Source organism: Mytilus edulis, chromosome 1 (assembly GCF_963676685.1).
Source record: "Mytilus edulis chromosome 1, xbMytEdul2.2, whole genome shotgun sequence".
NCBI classification, from domain to species: domain Eukaryota; kingdom Metazoa; phylum Mollusca; class Bivalvia; order Mytilida; family Mytilidae; genus Mytilus; species Mytilus edulis.
Window position 1 is genome coordinate 4,718,825 of NC_092344.1, and position 16,717 is coordinate 4,735,541.

Consider the following 16,717-nt stretch of genomic DNA (forward strand, 5'->3'; position numbering starts at 1 on the left):
AAATTGTTTTGGATGTACAAAAAATGTCAATCAACCAGAAGCTAAACAACACAAATGACCCAGAACATTGATAAAATCCATCATTAGAAAATTATAATTTTATAGTTCTCTTGCAATAACTTCATCATTATCAAAATGAAACCATGATCTTTGGAAAATTACTAGCAAGATTTTTACAGACATTTTTACAGTATGTGAGCCTTTGTGAGGTGCACCAATTGATTTTTTTATGTAACCAAGAAAGGCCCAAACTCATACCATAGTGGTAAAGGCTAACAGATATGTAAGTCTGTCATGGTAGTTTTGACAAACTAAACAAACAACTTGCATGATTCATTAGTCATTTTAAATTTCTGCATTGGCTAAAAATAATAGAAGTCAAATATGAACATTCATCATTTTATTCCTATCTCAATTTGTCACAATTCTAGCATGAGTCGAGTGATCAATAAATATATATGGTAAAGTGACCAGCACTCAAGATAATTGGTTCTCAACTTCCAATTTATTTGATTGAAAATCCATTTGTAAGTTTCCAATAAAAATAATTTTGGTAAAAAATTAAATAGAGAATTAGAGACAACAAAATTAACACTTAAACAAGTATATAGTAAAAATATATCTATAGGAAAATTCTGTAACAGTAAAACCTGTTCCACAAGTGAAATATTTTAAAATAGTTTTGAAATGATTGGTTTTGTTTGTGCAGATAATCTTTTATCTTAGTCAAGTAAATCTGATATGCATATTACCATTTATGATCGTCATATTTCATTTTCCTTAATGGTGATCAATGCACAGCAGGTGCTTGCTCAAAATACACTTTTGCTGTTAAAAAGTAACATCAATCATTCATATTATACAAGTACTGTTTCTATCAGTTTATTTTCCTTAGATATTTGAACCGTTATTTCTTCTATTATCATTTAAAATATTAAACTGAATATATATATGATAGAAGCATACAAACACCAATTGTTTTTACTATTCATATAATCCATTAGGAAATAACTTGTGGACCTCTTCTACATGTTCTAGATTACAAATATTAAGATGATTAGAACAATATTCAAAGGTTGAGAAATGAAATAAATGATCAAATAAATAAGTTTCTACAGAAGCTTGCTTAATTACTTTTAAGTCATTTTAAACTAGAAAAGTAAATGTATGTCAAGAAATGAGTGTGTTTTTAACTAGAAAAGTAAATTTATGGCAAGGAATGTGTGAAGTACATGTGAGCAATCCTTAATTCTGAATGGACAACAAACACAACATGAACAAACATGTAATCACATGAACGAAATAGATTGTAAAATAACAGGAATGTACACAATAATTACCACAATGATATCACACATGTTAACATTCACAACAATAAACTTCTGACGTAAAGCTCAAAATATCAACCTGTCTTAGCAGCTGTATGTACTAAACATTCACAATTTAGATTACATTATTTACTCAAAAAATTATAAGGTAACTTTTCAAAACATTCTATTAATTTGATGTAAAATTGCCTCTTAGTCAGAAATTGCTAGTCACTAATTTCTGCTTTTTAAGTAACTTAAGATAATTTATGTATGAAATGAAATATATACTTAATACTTGTTAAGTATAAGTTTTAAAATCATAATTATTAATGTTTCTTTCATTCAAACTTGCATTCTGAAATATTTTTTGTATTTTAACCTCTCAGTGAATATACCAATAGACATTATAATATTTTTTTAAATATAACATTTGTGTATATGATATTTTCAGTAAGTTTGCCTTATGATGATAGCTATTAAATTGAAACCTCTAGAAATATAGTTCTTGACATTCATGTGCTACTACTGTTAATTCAAGGTTTTTATTAATGCCATTAATGTGAATGGGAGACATTTGCAATGACAAAAACTTGCATTCTGATTTCAGTCACAAATATATCTATATAAAAATTTTCCTGACAACCCAAAAATAAATCTCACATTTTGTGATCATTCTTGAAACCTCGCAATAATAAATGCAGGCAATAATTTCTGAATTTACAGAATATTTGTAACATAAAAAGAATCATGAATGTAAATACCAGGCTGACAGACGACTGTTGAATGCTATAATTGATTGTTATTTGCTTAACGTCCAGTGGCAAATACTTCTTGCATTTAAACGATGAATAGTTTTTAAAAACATGAAAAAGAACAGTAAAGTAAGATGGAAGAAATGATTTTATGCACCGAATGTAAATGTTCATATTTAGCTATTTCTATGATCATTTTTTTTTTTAATATAACTGTAATCACTTATAATAATGGCTAATTAAAATGAGTGCATCTGATGATTTTTGGTTTAAAGTAAGAGAATTAAAATGTTTCTATCTAAACATTATTAAAAATTGCCTATCAACGACATCACTTCTTTCAAATCTCTTGAGCACTATAATAAAGTAAATTCTAAAAACTCATAAAAAAAACAAGACAGAAACAGCCCAATGAAAATTATAAAAGAAAGGATTTCTTTAGCTAATGAGACAATCTTTTCTTTAAGATATATATGAACCCTTAAAGAAAAATTCCCTTGCCATTAAATGGCATAAATAATTCAAAAATAATATGTAATTTCTAAATCAAGGCTATTCAAAAAAAATTTCAAATCCACAAAATAGACAATGCAGCAATTCAGAAATTCAATTTGCGTCCTTGGAAATAATGTTGGACAGTGTCAGAATCCTCATGAATGACGTCTAGACAAACAAAAAGTCAAAAAGAGTGGATTTTTCCCACAATTCAACACCTTTCTGAATTGGTTCATTGTAACTTCTATAAAACAAGCTATTTTAATTATTTTTTGTGAGCTAATTATGCAAATAAATCTATATACAGGTATTTAAATTACATATTTTTGTGTTAGCCGATTTAATTACCAATTGTACAAATCATCAATGTTCTTTTCATCGTTGATGGAATTAGTCACAGCAATGAGACATTAACAAATGCAAAATTTCCACACATATAAAACAATTGGTCATAAAACAAACAATAATTCATAACAAATATCACAAAATTTAAATGAAGACCATACGGTCGCAAAAAACACTGAATTGTCATAATTCTCTGGGACATATCAATCAACTCTTAGAGCGTTATATAATGGTAGTTCCTTGTCGTTCTAAAAATATAATGAAACTATAAATAATAATTTTTACACAGAACCTTCAACAAGTTTGATAATAGTTATTTCAACTTCTCCATTTCTGATTCTAATTTTTTTATTTTAAGTAACTTTTTGGAAAGTTTATTAATAATCATAATCTTCATCCAAAACAAAATTCTTATAAGGCGGAACATGTATATTAATAATAAAACCAAAACGAGCTCGATATTCTTTCGTAAACATTTGCATAATTAAACTTTTATTTTTGTATTATTTTTTGAACTGATCAGGAATGCTATCAGTATCTAATAGAGCTTTTTGAGTATGAATATCAGGACTGTGTCAATAAAATAATGCTATGCCCCACCGGTTAATTTTGACATATCTTGATAACATTATTTCAATGATAAAATTAACTATCTCTCTCCCATGTTTAAAATTGTTCACTGAAGTCTTTGACATCTGACTTATTCAACCTTCCACTCTTTGCATCACTTATGGCACCCCATAGATCAAACACGAAATCATCAGCGAATCCAAAATCTTTAATTTCTGATTTGTCGATTGCCATGGCAAAATCACTTGGGTTGTCTAGTTTGTTCCCCATATCCCATATTTGTTGTGCTGTAAAAGAGTAAAGATAAAAATTGTCATTATAAAAATCTAAGACTGTGAGTGGAATCTTAAAGGGAAACAATTGCAGAGATTATTAAAAAGTTTGTTTCTTAGTTTGCTGTGATCATAAAACACAACCTTCCAATTGGTTCTTTCTCAGAAAAAAATATATCATGAAGAACATGACTCTATGTTATACAGTTTCCGATGGCACGTTTTCCCAAATTGGTCCTAGGTCACTTGGATCAGTTCATTCATAAATTGGTAATTGAAATCTTGTTTGACAATGTTGAAATATTATTTCTCATTGTGTTGAACACCAAGTTCACAGAACCATTTATGTACTTTCGGAATTGTTTTTAAGTTTGACATAGAATGAAGCAAAATTATGACAAATGGTTTCAATTACCCTAATGACTATAAATAACACAGTTACACTATATATATGCCCCTTGCATTATCATTTTCCTTGTTTGACAAATAATTCACATCATAATGAACATGTGTAATCATTTTCAAGTTGATCTGTCCATAATTTTATAGTATACAACCTTATAAAATTCCTTATTTTGAGAAAACTATTTTCACCGTATCACAGTAGTAATTTGACATACCATTTATAAAGTTGACACTATAATAAACATGTGAACTTAATGTGCCTCTGAACTTCTTCACAAATTACTTTGAAAAAAACTTTAACCCATTAATACAACAGGGATGAATGGAATAACACACAAATCAGAAAACTTTCTAATATTGTAGGTGGGACATAAATATATTTGTTCTTCTTTGTACTTCTTTGTCTTACCTAATTCTGTATCATTTATACCCATGAATGATTAATAATCCATTGATCTTGTCTTACCTAATTCTGTATCATTTATACCCATGAATGACTCTAATAAACCATTGATCTTGTCTATAGCTAAATTAGAAGAGTCGTCAACCTAAAATAAGAAAAATACCTTAATGTATCAACCATAAATCACACTACTAGAACTGCAGTCAGTAAATATTACTGTAACTTATTCACAGGAGTAGCAAAAAATAACTGTTCAATTAATACATAGAAAGCAGATTTGTCATCATATACATTGTCATACCTGCCAACTTTTCAAAATGCCCATGGGGGTTTTGCATGCAAGATGGCTGTCATAGTCCTACAAAACCTTCAAGGGAGCCTTCAAATACATTTTAATGTTGTTTTTTGGCTTCTTCATACTTGTATAAGCCTTAAGTCATTGTAAAATTATATGTTTTGTTTAAAATTGTGGACAAAAATGCTCTTTCGAAATTTCAATTTGGGAGCCTCCATGGGGGAAATCCCCCACAAATAGTGACAGATACATGTATGTACAAAACTTCACAATGAATGTGTGAACAGCTTTCGTGATCATCATTACACATAACCTAATACCCATACAGATAATAATTATATAGCAACATTTTTCTTCTTCTGAAATCTACATAAAGTCAAAATTTACTCAAATGCACAAAATGTATGTCTTGAATGTATCAATATACTTATGGAAATGCTGTTAACATATACATTGTATGAGAAATGTGTCAATAATAAAGTATTGGGAAAAGTTATATGGGTTTGTTGTCAATGAGACCTTTTATGTATACACTGAGCTAGCTTAACTAAGAGAATTGATACTGGGTACTGATAAACTAAAAATATCATAATTTGCAGGCAAGAGTGAAGTTTTTGGAAAAAACCTTTTCATAATACATCATTAAACAATAAAAAAGGATGTGTGCATGGTTGGTAGATTTGTGTTCATTATATGAGGAAGTTCATACAGCTTTGTCTGCATCAGTTTCATTTAATTCTTCATCAGAGTTGGAACTCTAAAATACATTTTCATAAAAATATCTATTAAAACCATAAGTTTAATTTCAGATGACAAGTAATAAAAGGCTATTGAGAAGTGTCAAGGTCAATATAAATAAAAAGATTTGGTATGAGTGCCAATGAGACAACTATCCATCCAAGTCGCAATTTATAAAAAATTAACAATTATAGGCCTTCAACCAGAGCCTTTGCTCACACTGAAAGGCAAGCTCTTAAGGGCCCAAAAAATGACTAGTGTTAAAAAATTCGAACAGGAAATCCAAGTGTCTTATCTATACAAAAACATGTCTATATGGAACAGATATTGGCAATAATATGTGTCCCTCTTGAACAAACAACTCATTGTTGATTTTTACATCTCTGACTTCAAAAACTTGGATTCCAGTAAATATTAAGGAGATTTGGTATGAATTTTAATAAAGACAACTATCCACAAAAGCCTTATCAATATGGATTTAAGCATGGGAATATTATCAGTGAATAAGAAGAGTGCTTCTTTATGAACAAAAAATGGAGAGGTAATTAAGGCATATCCCCCCCCCCCCCCCCCCCCCATCTGCTATATATTGGTGAGAAATTTACATGATAAAAAGACCACCAACATGTAATTTTTTCTATCTAGTCCTTTTTTAAATATGATTCACTGTGATATGTCAGCCATTAAATCCTAATTTGAAAATAAATTAGAAGTAGGGGCTCTATTGGGACCTTTATGAACAAACCCCTTTGTTAAGTTGAATTTATATAGTGTGGCTCCCTTTAAATTTTAAATGACTTGCTTGGCTTGTTTTATCATGTATAATCCACTTTACTCTAGAATTATCCAAAAGTAAATTAAATACCATGACTTTAATCTGATAAATAAACATCCTCTTAAATGAAATTATTTAAACTGAACGGTTCAGTAGGTTATCAATCTTAAATCAATTTTAAAATCCTCTTGAAAATCATCTTTTACAAATACAATGGCACATTTGCTAATTTGAAATGTCAATTATATTTGGTGTTTAACATTGAAATGAACAGAAGCTTGCTATTTGAAAAACGTGACTGACTTTCAAATTTCATGGTTCAATAACTATGAACAGTTTAAGGTTAAAAAAAAAAAAAAAAACTATAAAAATAATAATTTGTTTCATAATAGATGTATAAACCCATCTAAACAATGTACATCTCTGGTTTCAGGAAGTTTATCATAGCAATGTTAACTATCAAGTTTACTTTTTCTCTTGAATAAAAGTTACATTTTTCATCTTTAAAAGTAAGGTGATGAGAAATCAAACATTTTTTTTTAACATGTATGTACAATGATCATGAAAAAACAATAGAAACAAAATGAAAATCCTGCTTCATATGCACTCTAGGTGTTTTTTAATATTTTTGTTATTGGGTTGTCTCACTGATGTATACCATGAATTTCCTATTACTCATATTCATAATCACTATATATTTGGATGTAATCGTTTACTTTCATTTTATGTTCTGTAGATCATGTAAAGCTACCTCCATGTATGTAACATATCTTAAGCTAACAATAAATTAGTAAAACAGACAATCTTATTTATAACAACTTACGTCCTCCACGGTGGCCGGTCCTGTTGATCGTAGTCGTAATGTCTGTTTTCCTGAACCGATATTACTACTGCCCTTTTTACTCTGCTTTTGTTCAACAAATGCTATAAAGGAGTTAAATATCAAAATCAACTTTAAAGTCTAATATATATGCATACTGTAATTTAATAAGACAAAAACAAAAAAAACAGTTACACTGAACGTAATATATGTAAAATATACAGAGGGAATAACATAAAATCCATGCACGTTGTAACTTCATAAATACATTGGTCGAGTCATTTTAAACCAGTTTGATATTAGTAGTGCTTGTTGTTTTAATTATTTGTTAATTTCTTGTCTGTCTACCGATCATTTGATATTAGTATTGCTTGTTGTTTTAATTATTTGTTAATTTCTTGTCTGTCTACCGATCATTTGATATTAGTATTGCTTGTTGTTTTAATTATTTGTTAATTTCTTGTCTGTCTACCGATCATTTGATATTAGTATTGCTTGTTGTTTTAATTATTTGTTAATTTCTTGTCTGTCTACCGATCATTTGATATTAGTATTGCTTGTTGTTTTAATTATTTGTTAATTACTTGTCTGTCTACCGATCATTTGATATTAGTATTGCTTGTTGTTTTAATTATTTGTTAATTTCTTGTCTGTCTACCGATCATTTGATATTAGTATTGCTTGTTGTTTTAATTATTTGTTAATTTCTTGTCTGTCTACCGATCATTTGATATTAGTATTGCTTGTTGTTTTAATTATTTGTTAATTTCTTGTCCGTCTACCGATCATTTGATATTAGTATTGCTTGTTGTTTTAATTATTTGTTAATTTCTTGTCCGTCTACCGATCATTTGATATTAGTATTGCTTGTTGTTTTAATTATTTGTTAATTTCTTGTCTGTCTACCGATCATTTGATATTAGTATTGCTTGTTGTTTTAATTATTTGTTAATTTCTTGTCTGTCTACCGATCATTTGATATTAGTATTGCTTGTTGTTTTAATTATTTGTTAATTTCTTGTCTGTCTACCGATCATTTGATATTAGTATTGCTTGTTGTTTTAATTATTTGTTAATTACTTGTCTGTCTACCGATCATTTGATATTAGTATTGCTTGTTGTTTTAATTATTTGTTAATTTCTTGTCTGTCTACCGATCATTTGATATTAGTATTGCTTGTTGTTTTAATTATTTGTTAATTTCTTGTCTGTCTACCGATCATTTGATATTAGTATTGCTTGTTGTTTTAATTATTTGTTAATTTCTTGTCCGTCTACCGATCATTTGATATTAGTATTGCTTGTTGTTTTAATTATTTGTTAATTTCTTGTCCGTCTACCGATCATTTGATATTAGTAGTGCTTGTTGTTTTAATTATTTGTTAATTTCTTGTCTGTCTACCGATCATTTGATATTAGTATTGCTTGTTGTTTTAATTATTTGTTAATTTCTTGTCCGTCTACCGATCATTTGATATTAGTAGTGCTTGTTGTTTATTTGTTAATTTCTTGTCTGTCTACCGTTCATTTGATACATTTAATGTAACAAAATATCACCCTTATATTTGCAGACTTTTATGAGATATATTATTTTTGTTTCTATGGAAACCCTTTTGTTTTCCAATCTTGTAACAATTTACCCAATGTGATATGATCTTTGCATGTCCTTTTAAGTATGTTACGTATACAAGTTTACAGACACTGGTATTTGATCTTCATTGGATTGAGGATTTTATACAATACAGGCAGTTAACTATCACATGCACAATTAAAGTCTCATGTTAATTTTCCTATTCCAACTTTTATTTATGTTTGATGAATGACAGTGAAATACATGTATGCTATTTAAATGTATTGGTCTAAATAAAATGCAAAAACAATAATCTTTACACATCAACCATTCCTCAAAAAGACTAAAACCAATTTTCATGAAACTTTGTGGAATTGTTTATATCCATTGATGTAAGGTCCCTTTTGATTTTACGTTTCTAAGTTTCTATCATTTGACCAACTATTTTACAATTTCCATCAAATAATGAAAAAAATCTGTTGTCTTTATAACAATACTGAAACAACAGTTTATCTCAATCAATTAGTTTTCATTCTTTAATTCCCCTCTGGAACATACTGTCAGAGAAAGTGAAAATGAAAATCCAACAATTTGAAAAAATTATGAAAGATTGGTGCCTTAGGTCATGTTTCAATTCTATTATTCTTTATAGAATATAAATGTCTTTTACTAAATGTCTTAATTTTTACACATTATTTCATTGATGCATGCAACTCTGCTATCAACAATTCTATCGTAATCAAACAGAGAAAAGACAGGCATCTCTATGACCATTCATGGGTTAAATATTAGTTTACCTTTAATTAAATTGAAAATTTCAAAGTGTTTTCATCCATGAAAATAAAATGTCCTAACTAGTGGATCCCATGATGAATGTGTTACAATTACCTCAGAAACAAATGCATCATCTGCATGTAAAAACAAGACTTTTATCAGCTTGATACATGTACTTTAAAAGACAATTCATCATCAGGTTTTACAAGTCAGGTGACAGTAGAGAAAAAGGAACTGCTTAACACGTCAGAGCATCTTATTTGGCCTTCGGTTGTTTGTGGCTTTCATGTGCAATGTAGTTTAATGTTGACTGCTCTTTATTTAGATGTACATGTAATACCATTTTTAATATTGACTACTCTAAAATTGTAATGTCATTTTTAATGTTATTTGTCAGTTTGCATTATGAATATTGCCATGGTTATCATTTTGATAATGATTTTTTTAATTGTGGTATTTTTTTAAATTTGAAGCTGCACAAAATGCAGAAATAGTCAACACCCATAATCTTGATGGCTCTGTAAAATATTCTTTTTGATAAATTATAAAACATCTAAAATATACAACTCCACTGCACAGTTGACAATAGAAAATAAATAAACAAAATAAAATTTAGGTTTCCATACTTCACAACAAAACCATAAAAACACAAATTACCCAACAAGTCCGCTGCGTGCAACAAAAACAATGAAAATAATCCTTGAACTCCTTTTGGAATTTATTTCCTCAAATTTTAGCAATTCAAACTACAAATCTATTTTTCATCCAAAGTGCAGAAAATGTTTAATAAAATATTAAAGTTAAATTTAAAATGAATACAAAACAAAGGAAATATTTTTTTAAACATTTAAACATCACAAGTTTCCTTGTATATATAGACAATGTCATTTACACACGTGTACATCATGTATATTTTACTTACATTTCTAAAAACAAGGAAATCAGGAAAAAAACTTCAAAGGAAAAACCATTTTAAGGGACAAGTACAAAAAAATCATCAAAAGGCTTTACAATTATAAACTGTATACATTAAATATGTACTTACAAAATCCTGACTTCATTGGTTCCACAACTCGAATTGTAAAAGTAGTTCCTTTCTGAATTTCTTTTAACATTTTTGCCACTTCAAAGTGCCGACATCCGACCAAACTTTTACCATCTATTTTTTCTATATGATCACCAAGACTAACGAGCGGACATTTGTCCATAATACTGTTTTCTTTTATCCGTTTAATAAATGCATATCCTGCACCATTGTCTGTGATAGTTAGTCCAAGAGCATCCTCTGATTTTGTGACCTCACATTCTTTTGGTTGACCTCTTACATGAGCAAAAATGAAATCTTCTAATCCAATTTGACCTCCAAGAAGTCGGGACATATCTACTTTATGTGTATTTAACGTACAAAATAAAATCTGAAAAGAAAAAAAGAACTTGTAGTTCTATTTCATTATTCAAGCCATGGAATATCTTATTCTGTTTGAAAAACCTTTCGGTTAAGGAAACCAAAATATTCAGCAGATTATATTTCAAGAAGAATTTGCCATCACATGTTTTTTCTACTTGAGAAAAGTAAATAAGATGTGACAGTGACAGTTTCCATGGGACACAGATGATGCCCCACTTGCAAATAAAGTTATAAAGGGATACATACAACTCAAGAACAGTAACTGTTTTCTCGTTTGAATTGTTTTACATTGTCTTACCAAGGAGACACAAAGACAATCAACACACCACAATGCTGTAAGTAGAGATGGTCCTGTAATTAACTACATTTGTACAATGTTATTATAGACATAAATTATCAACTTGTCAATAACTCAAAGTCAAATATTTTTATAAAGAATATCAGAAGCATATATAGAAGCATAATGCGTAAAGGTTAAACAAGTATTAGAGACTTTGAGACTTAAAAAATGACTAAATTATACAAATGCACGATATATTTTGTTTTTATTGCTTTTTGAGTTGTTGTCAAATTGATATTATGTCATATATACAAGATGTAGTTATAACCTTAACATACATTGCTGAATGTATATTGTACATGTAAAAAATTAAATTGAAGAAATTGAATGCTATTATCGAACCTAGCTTCTAATCATATACATGTACATATTAAGATAAGTAGTTTCTATTGCCATAGAAACCTATAATAGATAATAATATACCCATCCATTATAAACATTCATGTGTATATTTTTGTTTCAGCACAAATCAATATATATACATGTAAATGTATTGGATTAAATCAACACAGACAGTTCAATCATGAAATTTTCTGTCTATAATACCACCTACAAACATACAAATTACAATGCACTCAAAATGTACACTAAAATTATAGAATAACTCACCTAACAATTCAATTATCTTGTAAATAAAAAAATCACGGAACAACACATTACTTAATGAGTATGTGTAGTATATGTGTTAATTACTGTGTTGTTTGCGGCTGGGTAATTTGGTCACAGGTTTCCCATTTTGAATTTGAATATTTGGATTAGTTTTTCTATAATAAATTTTCATTGTTCATGTTGTGGGTATTGAGTAATCACTGTTTAATAAAGAAAATTCTGTAATATGGAATAATTATATCATATTACAGAATTAATAATAATGATGTCAGAAAGTAATTATTTTTTATACTTTCATTTACTGGTCGTCCCACTGTCTATATTACTATCTGCTCAGCTACTAATACCATTGCTTATCACAGCTTTGTGACATCAAATACATTGACCCAGCCTTGATAAATTTGACCCAGACAAATTACCAGCAACGTCAAAATGTTTGACCTGAACTTATCAAGCTATCTTTTGGTTTGCTGGTGAAACAAAGAAAACACTTCCAAAAGACACAAATACAGCCGGAAAATCAATTATAAGATTAACTGCATATTGACATTGTAAAATGTCAGCTGATCGACTCAATATGAAGGCTATTTGATCTCATTTGCTAGGCTCACTCACCAAAAATCTTCATATTTTACAATATCAATATGTAGACTTGGTTTGGTAATTGGTACATTACTTGTATTTCATAGAGGATGGAGGAAAAAGTCTAACTGTTCACTGCTTTAAGTCATGGATGTAACGATTACGTTAATAAAGTAATAAATAAAGCTATTGCGACATCAAAAACTACATCAACTGTACATCCTGTTTATATTCAACGTCATTTGTATTTAAATTATAAGGTCATACTTTTTTCAAACTGCTTACATGTCTGCATGTATCTCACCTTTACAGACAAATGACAGAAGTTACACTAAATCCATTGGAGGTGCATGGATTGTTATTTAATTCTAGGAAAACATAACCTTACCAAGTTGATACCAACAATAATTGAACTTTGTCAATGAGCTACATTTTGTAGCTTTCAGTAACTACCACCCTCCTCTTCAACTGACTCTTGTGAGTATTTCATTTTTTTGTTTTTGTACTGATCTGATGAGTCGAGCACTTTCCAAATGATTTTCACAGTTCATTTTTATGTTTCACTACTGTCCTAAGCTAGCATTCTCTGAGTGTAGCTTTTGAATTGATTTTCCTTTTATTTTTTATCCTGGAACCATTAATATCTTGATTTGTCATTTCATGGCCTTTCATACATGAAGCTGTCTATGCAGTTTGGGCTTTGCTCATTGTTGAAAGCTGTATGGTGACCTATTATGGCTATAGTTGTAAATTTCTGTGTCATTTGCTCTCTTGAAGAGTTGTCTCATTTGGCAATCATACCACATCTTTTTTTATTTTGACATAAGGTATGGGTTTTGTTCTTTAGTTCCAAAAGCTATGACAAGACAGTCTCAAAAAATGATGCTTTATCCATTGTAAAATTATCTATTTTTATCTTGTAGAGTTAAATATTCACTCCCAGACAACATTTGGAAATAACAAACTGACAAAAGTTTATTTACCTCCGAAACTGGCATGTCATAGCAATCAGCTATTTTCTGGTATAATTCTTTTACGTTTGTAAACCCGGAAATAATTCCTGTTGGACTGCCATGAGCTTGTTGACAATGAAAAACAAGCTTTGGTCTTGGTGGTTGTGGTGGAGTGTCATTCTTCTGAACAACTGGTGGCTGCTGTTTTGATGTACCATTTGTTTCAGGCACACTGTTGGTTTCTGCTGCTGGGCGGGGCAAATCATTTTGCGTGGAATTTTGTGTATAATCCGCTAAATTGTCCTTACTTTTAGACTTCTTGCCGAATATTTTATGCATGTTTAAGTATTAAATGTATATAAATCACTGGTGTTGGTTATTTTAAGCCAGTCTAACCATCAATAAAAGCTATATATTCCTTAGTTATATTGGTTTTTACACCTTTGTAATGTGACATAGGTAAAGCGGAAGTTATACCTGTCTATGGGATTACACAGTCGATTACGAAAAACGTCATTTCCGGTTCGACTCAGATCGATCAAACCTGCCTTCGTCTTAAAATTTTATATGAAATCTACATTTTGTCAAATACATGTAGGCTAAAATAGATATATACTGCTCAGAAGGAAATCAATTCAATGAAATTAAAAAATTTATCGAAATCCATATTTTACATTAATGTTTCAGTTCTCATTTACCTGAATCTTTTAATTTGTTGTGATTGATACTCCCAATAATCAATAGCTAATGCCTTTTTCAAAGACAGGTGTTTCCCCAATCAAGATTTCATTGTGTTTGTTTACCATTAATTACCAGATGTTCAACATACTATTAACCTCAAAAAATAAAGTGGTACCGGTGAGGGTACCGGTATATATAACACAGTGGCGAAACATGTCTGGAAATTTTGTGAAATAATGGAAAACGTGTATGATATCACGGTAATAAAAATTTGAGACTACTATAGTCTCAGTAAAAATGTATAAGGAAGGTCAGATACAAACTGATTCAAAGAAAATTCTCTAAACTGACTTTATCAAGATACTTGATCTCTTGATTGACAACATATTTGTTATATTTGGAGGACGTGTTTGGTACACGCATTTCCTTTTGTAAAAATGGTAGAATGAACCTGCTTGGTTTTATAGCTAGCTAAATCTATCACTTGTATGACAGTCGCATATTCCATTAAATTGACAACAATGTTTGATATTGTTTTAGCAAAATAAACAGACATTATAGGTAAAATAGTCAAATATATGGGTACAGCAGTCAACATTGTGTTATAATCTTAATCACTATACAAATACAAATAAAAGAAGACTATAATAGATATAAGAAGATGTGGTATGAGTGCCAATGAGACAACTATATCCATCTTAATCACAATTTGTAAAAGTAAACCATTAGGTCAAAGTACGGTCTTCGACAAGGAACCTTGGCTCCTACACTTGAAACATTATTTAATATCGTTCTGTATATGTTTTTTTTCTCTTTCAATTTATTCTCAGTACCGCGCAATTCCTTTGTCCAGTAATTAAACTAACATGATCCACAAACAAAAACAATATTGTTTGTGGGGAAAACAACATAGTTTGCACGGATGTAGGACAAATACTTAGCAAGAGTTGTGTCTTTGAAAACAGATTAAGCATGGTATAGACCTTTTTAAAATTCTTATTTGTAACAACGACTTCACGGCCATATATAATCCATTTAGGATTGAAGGAATTGAAGTACTAGCTAATTACTTATTAGGAAACTCTTGTGGATAATTGTCCCATTGATAGTCATATATAGAATAGTACTCTCAGATTTGTACCTTTTGTCTTTATCTTTGTTATTTCGATTTATACGGTAAGGTTTTGCTCATTTCTGAAGACCTTACAGTAACCGATAGTTGCCAACCTTGTATTTCGTTTTGGTCTCTAATGGAGAGTTGTTTCATTGGCAACGGACCTTTGTGAGCACGTTCACATACCCAACGACCCCACATTGTAACTGGACAAACAAAATCTCACCAGATTCCAAAGACTCACAACTCTACAAAAGTCAACTGATAAAATTTTTCTTGTGGATATGCACATTTACAAATTATTTCCTCATCAACTAAAAAGTTTCATAAAATTCAGTTGCGATGACAAACTGTTGCAGTAGTATATTGAAGCCAATAACCCGAATTATAATTTCCTGTCAATATGCTCATGCATCTACATTTTTGTACATAGAATGTCCTTAATAAAGTGTACAATATTTTTATAAAATTCAGTTGTGTGGTTTAAGAGGAAGGGCGATGACGAGAAAAGGACTGACGGACAGTCGGACGGTAAAACAACATTATAACCTCCGCAACTTCGTTGCGTGGGGTATAATATATGTTAGACTACGAGACCATATAATATTTGGTTCGCGAGTATACCACGAATTGGTAAAAAAGAGGCAAAGAACTCTTCAAAACTGACAAGTGGAAGAGAAACTTTCATGCAGTGCCATGGCAATAAAAAAAAAAAAAAATAAGTTCACAAAACAATACAAAACTAAATTAAGACTGAGCAACATGAATCCTACTATAAAATAATCATGCTTGATCCTATGTTCTCGGGAAGGGTTAGCAGATCCTGTGCTTCATGTGTAAATATTTACAAATCGGAAAATTATGCAAACGTATTTCAAACCCTATCACATTCTTTATGTACATGTAACTCAGTTGTTGTCGATCGTAGCTGTCTGTCATAATTGTCTGTCGTTTATTATTTTAGCAAATATGTATACATATATCACAGTGTTGTCCTTTTTACATCATATAAAATGAGTGTTATTTCGTTTCGTTTCGGTTCATTGCGTTTCTAACTGATTTGTTTCTCATTTTAGCACATCCCGTTGTAGCAAGACTGGAATCCTTGTCAATATTGCATCAATTCATTTGGTGACTCCACTCCTCGGTCAGAGTTCCATCCCCAAACTCGGCAATCCTAGCTGCGGAACCGTAGCCCATAGGTCCATATGTTATTTTTTTTACTATTTGCGGACCATAACTTAACGAACTATATATTAACAAGCTTTGCATGGATTATAAACAATAAATTTTTGGGAAACAGTTCTGAACGTTTTGAAATAGGAAAAATCCGTAGCTCTATGGTCCGCAATTAGTCAAATGATAACATAAGGACCTATGAGCTACGGTTCCGCAACTAGGGCATTGCCGCAATCCTTGTAGGTGGCCACTATTTTCTCTTCAAGTTGTGTTTCGTCAAAGGTTTTTATGGTGGACCACCGCCAGTTTTCTATTGGTCACGGGCCT

The 16,717-nt window shown here is 30.1% G+C and overlaps 1 protein-coding gene across 1 annotated transcript; it reads right to left on the minus strand.

Moving 5' to 3' along the window:
• Positions 1 to 385: 385 nt before the first annotated feature.
• On the minus strand, positions 386 to 14,255 carry LOC139522450 (PDZ domain-containing protein GIPC1-like). The gene is made up of 5 exons (XM_071315957.1): positions 13,447 to 14,255; positions 10,570 to 10,939; positions 7,184 to 7,284; positions 4,616 to 4,697; positions 386 to 3,759 (listed from the first exon to the last, which is right to left on the minus strand). Exons 1-5 carry the CDS (start codon positions 13,753 to 13,755, stop codon positions 3,569 to 3,571), a joined length of 1,053 nt encoding a protein of 350 aa, XP_071172058.1. The 5' UTR covers positions 13,756 to 14,255; the 3' UTR covers positions 386 to 3,568.
• Positions 14,256 to 16,717: the final 2,462 nt, after the last annotated feature.

Bases quoted from the DNA above. Each gene is read 5' to 3' on its own strand.
- LOC139522450 (XM_071315957.1), bottom strand. From the start codon at position 13,755: ATGCATAAAATATTCGGCAAGAAGTCTAAAAGTAAGGACAATTTAGCG. The intron at 4,698-7,183 runs GTAAGTTGTTAT...TTCTTATTTTAG, and splicing joins GACCGGCCACCGTGGAGGAC to GTTGACGACTCTTCTAATTT. The intron at 3,760-4,615 runs GTAAGACAAGAT...ACTCTTTTACAG, and splicing joins TATAAATGATACAGAATTAG to CACAACAAATATGGGATATG.